Here is a 5,230-nt window from a genome sequence, read left to right on the forward strand (position 1 = left end):
TTTTTAGATGTAGACAAGTTCGCCCTGTCCCTCACCGCAGACAGAGGAGAGAATGAGGGTGAGGGTGAGGGCGAGGGCGAGGTTGAAAATGAGAACAAATAATTTTTGTATAAATGTTGTGAGTTCATTTCCTTTACTAGTTTTTCTCGTTGTCATTATAGTATGTGCTAACATTAATAGGGATTCCCTAGACTTTTTGAAATAATTCTAACACTTAAAAATGTGCCTAGCTCCCGAAGGGAGGCATAATAAACACTGAAATAATTCTAACATCCGGAGATATAATTCTTATGCCCGGAGATGAGCTGAGCTCCCGAAGGGAAGCATAATAAACACTAAAATATATGCCTCATAAAGTGTCAACTCTTGAGGCCGAGATGAACTATCATGGTGTCCGAGACGAGCTCCCAATCCAACTTGGAAAATATGGTGAGAGAGCTTGTTGAGATCCCGAGCTCTCGAGTTGATGGGGCCGACCTATTCATCTTGCCTATGAATGAGATATATGATAGTATATCACTTTTATTCAGGTGTTAGCTGACCTAGTGAGCTTAACAAAAAAGTGGCATGTCCCCTTTGGTAAGCATGAGTTAAACCCAACTGGTGAGATCAATATGACATTGACTCATATGAGCCGAGATTATCCGTTAAAGTTAATTTATAAAGTGCTTGTCGTCTCTGACCCACTGGGAGCCGATCTTTGTTGGTAATAGTTAGTGTGTAACAGATATCCATGTTGAGTTGAAGTTTGAGGCCCAGGTGGCGTAAACAAAATGGTGTTTGATGTACTAAATCTAATGAGATGATCTCAGGTCAGAAGCCAAGGAGGCGCGACCGAAAAGCTATTTGATGTGATGAGCTGAACCAAAGTCAAGGGCCAAAGCGGCGTGACCAAGGTGGTGAGCTGAGCCAAAGTTAGGGGCCAAATCGACGTGACCAAGGTGGTGAGCTGAGCCAAAGTCAAGGGCCAAAGCGGCGTGACTAAGGTTGTGAGATGAGCCTAAGTCAGGGTCCAAAGCGGCGTGACTAAGGTGGTGAGCTGAGCCAAAGTCAGGTGCCAAAGCGGCGTGACTAAGGTGGTGAGATGTGCTCAAATTAATATTCCTGGAAAAAATATTTGCTTATAAGCGAAAGTAAAATGTCTTTTGAATGAAATACAACTTAAAAAAAAAAAATTAAACTTGCAACAACTAAGAGTAATATTTGCGTAAATTGTAAGAACTCCAAGGTCTCTTCAGCCTCTTTCCCTTCGAATCCTCCAGGTAGTAAGTATCCGATTTGAGCCTCTCCACCACCTTGAATGGTCCTCCCCATTTAGGACCGAGCTTTCCCACAGCCACCTCCTGAACTCTTCTGAGCACCAAATACCCCACTTGAAATCCCTTTCTGCACACCCGGCAGTTATAAGACCGTGCTATCATGTTCTTGTATTCTTCCATTCTGATGGCAGCAACTTCTCTCCTCTCCTCCACGAAGTATAAGTCTTCCAACCTCTTTTCTCCATTCTTCTCATCATAAAAAATAACCCGAGCTGACTCTTCCCCAATCTCTGCTGGGAGGACAGCCTCATTCCTATATACTAGACTGAAAGGCGTTTCTCCAGTGCCAATTCTAGGTGTGGTACGATATGACCATAGAACACTAGGGAGCTCATCCACCCAATTTCCTTGGACTTTCCCCAAGCGGGTCTTCAAACTTTGCACCAAAGACCTGTTAGTCACCTCCACCTGACCATTGCTTTGTGGGTAATGAACGGATGTGAAGTGTTATTGGATTTTCATCTCTTTACATCATGCTTGTACCCGAGCTCCCTGAAATTGTCTCCCATTATCAGAGATGAGATTCCGAGGCACTCTAAACCTGCACACAATATTCTTTCACAGAAATTTGAAGACCTCTCCTTCAGTAATGCGAGCCAAGGCCTCCACATCCACCCACTTAGAGAAATAATCAATAGCAACCAACAAGAACTTTTTCTGAATTGGGGCTGGAGGAAAATGACCCACAATATCAATTCTCCACTGATCGAAGGGACATGCTGCCACTATTCCTTTCATCACTGTTGTTGGCTGGTGCTGGAGTCTGCTATGTCGCTGGCAACTATCACAAGAAGTCACCAAAGCTAGGACATCTTTCAGAATGGTAGGCCAGAAGTATCCTGCTAAGAGAACCTTGCGGGCTAGAACATAAGAGCCCAGGTGATTACCACAGCATCCCTCGTGTATCTCCCTTAGAACATAGTTAGATTCCTCGGGACCCAAGCATTTCAGAAGAAGTCCAGAAAATGATCTCTTATAAATAACTCCTTCCACCATCACGAAACGGAGACTCCGCTGCTTCAACCTATAAGCCTTCTTTGGATCTTTTGGTAACTCACCCTTTTCCATATAGCTCAAGAGCTCCCTCCTCCAATCATTCTCTTCCTGAGCTAATGGTGGGATCTCAGTAGAGGGTGTTAACTCCACTTGCACAACTACTTCCTTGGTCTTCCAGCTATAAAGTGAGATAGCCATCTTGGCGAGAGAATCTGCTTTATCATTCTTCTCCCTATGGAATTTTTCAAACACTACTTCATCAAAAAAGACCCCGGGCTTCCTCTATCGCTTTCATATACTCCTTCAAATTTTCACTCTTGACCTCATATGATCCATTCACCTGCTGAGCTACCAACTGTAATTCAGAGTAGAGGTTCACCCGGGCTGCCCCAACTTGTTTAGCTACTCGGAGGCCGGTTAACACAGCCTCATATTTTGCCTTATTGTTGGAAGCTCAGAAATCCATCCTGACTGCCAACCTGATCTCATCTCCACGAGGGGAAACCAAAAGTACCCCTACTCCACTTCCTTCATTATTAGAAGAACCATCAACATACACTTTTCACAAATCCTTCCCTTCAATATGTCTTGTTTTAGCTAGGAAATCAGCCAATGCTTGGGCTTTAATGGCTGCTCTCAGCTCATATTGGACGTCATACTCACTGAGCTCAGTAGTCCACTTCACCAATCGCCCTGAAATGTCAGCATGGGTCAATATTCTCCCAATGAGGCTATTAGTTAGCACCACAATGGGATGTGATAAGAAATAAGGTCTGAGCTTCCTAGCTGTCATAACCAGAGCAAGCGATAACTTATCAACTTCTGCATATCGGAGCTCAGCACCCTTGAGGGCATGTGAGAAGAAATATATTGGATGCTGAGCTACCCTTTTCTGCCTGATGAGCACTGATCTATCTTCCCCCTCTAAAGCTCATAAATAGATGTACAACGGCTCACTTGGGATTGCCTTAGCCAACACAGAGAGCTCAATTAAGTAATTCTTTAATTCCTCGAACGCTTTCCCACACTCATCATCCCATTCAAACTTCTTGGCTTTTCAAATCACCTTAAAAAAGGGTAAACTTCGATGAGCTGACCTTGATATGAAGCGAGATAAGATTGCTATCCTTCCTGCCAACCTTTGGACTTCTTGTAGATTGCGTGGAGGAGACATGGACCAGATATCTTGCACTTTCTCTGGTTTAGCCTCAATTCCTCTCTCAGTAAACATGTATCCTAGAAACTTACCTCCCCTTACTCCAAATGCACATTTCTCAGGGTTGAGCTTTACTCCATAGGACCTTAGTGTGGCAAAAGTCTCCCCCAAATCGATCACCAGACCCAAATCATCTTGAGATTTCACCAAAATGTCATCAAAATAAACATCCACATTCCTTCCGATTTGTTTGGAAAACACTTTGTCCATCAGCCTCTGATAAGTGGCTCCTGCATTTTTCAACCCAAAAGGCATTACTTTGTAACAAAAAGTCCCATGGGAGTTAGTGAAGCTCAACTTGTCTTGATATTCCTCTGCCAAAGGGATTTGATGATACCCTTGGAATGCATCCATGAAGCATAAGTACTGATGACCTACTGTAGAGTCAACCAACTGATCTATCCGAGACAATGGATAACAATCTTTCGGGCACGCCTTATTCAAGTCTTTGAAATCAACACACTTACTCCACTTGCCTGAGCTCTTAGGGACTAGGACCACATTTGATAACCAAGTAGGGAACTTTACTTCCCTGATATGACCTGCCTTAAGGAGCTCATCAACCTCTTTCTTAATGACCTCCTCTTTCTTTGGTCCAAAGTGCCTCTTCTTCTGTTTTATTGGCTGAACTTGATGGGCATGTTTGTGTTGCATATTTTAATATCATTGTGTTGTTATTTTGCATGAGTTTATGTGTTTTAATTAAGCATTGTGTTCATATTTCATACATCGTGTCTACATTACACGCTACCGTGTTTATTGTATAGGACGTAGCGTTTTGTCGAGAAAAAGATGGAAAAGCTATTGCGCGAGAATGAATTACGGAGCAGGAATGATCAAAAAATCATATTTAATTTTATAGAATCCAAATCCGATCTTCACTGTCCAGAATAAATTTCAAGATGTTTTAAAGCAGCTGTCCAAATTTCAGCTCAATCCGACGGCTAGATCTCCGAATATGAATTTTCCAAAATCGCTGCTCGCTGGGATAAAAGTTGCTCGCTCGATCCGCAATCTCGCTCGATCAGCAAGATGTTGCGGATCGAGCGATCAACTTTTCCGAACCTACTGTTTTCCGAACCAACATGTTGCGGATCGAGCGGCCAAAAAAATATGAAAACAGTAGGTTTGGAAAAGTTGATCGCTCGATCCGCAACATCTTGCTGATCGAGCGAGAGGTGCTGTTCGGGAAAAAATATGTAATTTAGGAATTTTTATTATTAAGGACTCTAGCCTTAATTAAAAGATATACCTCGAATTTTAGAGTCATATATTCATGGGGAAGATATAGGAGATGCAGAGGAGGCTCAAGAACCATCTTGGCGGCTAGGTTTTATCTTTCTTTTTCTTAATTAGATTTTAATTCTTCTTGTTTTTATTCTTGGTTGAGGAAGACGAACCCTTGAATTTATTTATCTTGTGAGATTCAGATTTTCATTGTTTGATTTTTATCGAGTATCAAGAGTTGTTCTGGTTTATTTCATGCTTGTGTGTTTGATTATTAGATTGATCACCTGATAATTCTTTCGTACAATCTACCGCTAAATTAGAATTCAAATCCGTAATTGTTTGAATAAACTAATTTGAGAAGCAACTACGTGTGATAATTTTTGCTGTTGAATTTATTACTTCGTAGGATCAATTATTGACTAGGCTAAATACAACCGCTGGTGTTTGTGTTGTCTAGATTCGTCATTTT

General features: G+C 42.0%; 1 protein-coding gene across 1 annotated transcript; it reads right to left on the reverse strand.

The window, feature by feature from the left end:
* Positions 1-842: 842 nt before the first annotated feature.
* On the reverse strand, positions 843-4,185 carry LOC140889759 (uncharacterized). Its single transcript, XM_073297485.1, has 8 exons — positions 4,008-4,185; positions 3,564-3,761; positions 3,273-3,368; positions 2,979-3,101; positions 2,795-2,843; positions 1,896-2,547; positions 1,240-1,727; positions 843-1,104 (listed from the first exon to the last, which is right to left on the reverse strand). Exons 1-8 carry the CDS (start codon positions 4,183-4,185, stop codon positions 843-845), a joined length of 2,046 nt encoding a protein of 681 aa, XP_073153586.1.
* Between the last annotated feature and the right edge of the window lie 1,045 nt (positions 4,186-5,230).

The sequence above is a fragment of the Henckelia pumila genome, chromosome 3, assembly GCF_033568475.1.
Source record: "Henckelia pumila isolate YLH828 chromosome 3, ASM3356847v2, whole genome shotgun sequence".
NCBI classification, from domain to species: domain Eukaryota; kingdom Viridiplantae; phylum Streptophyta; class Magnoliopsida; order Lamiales; family Gesneriaceae; genus Henckelia; species Henckelia pumila.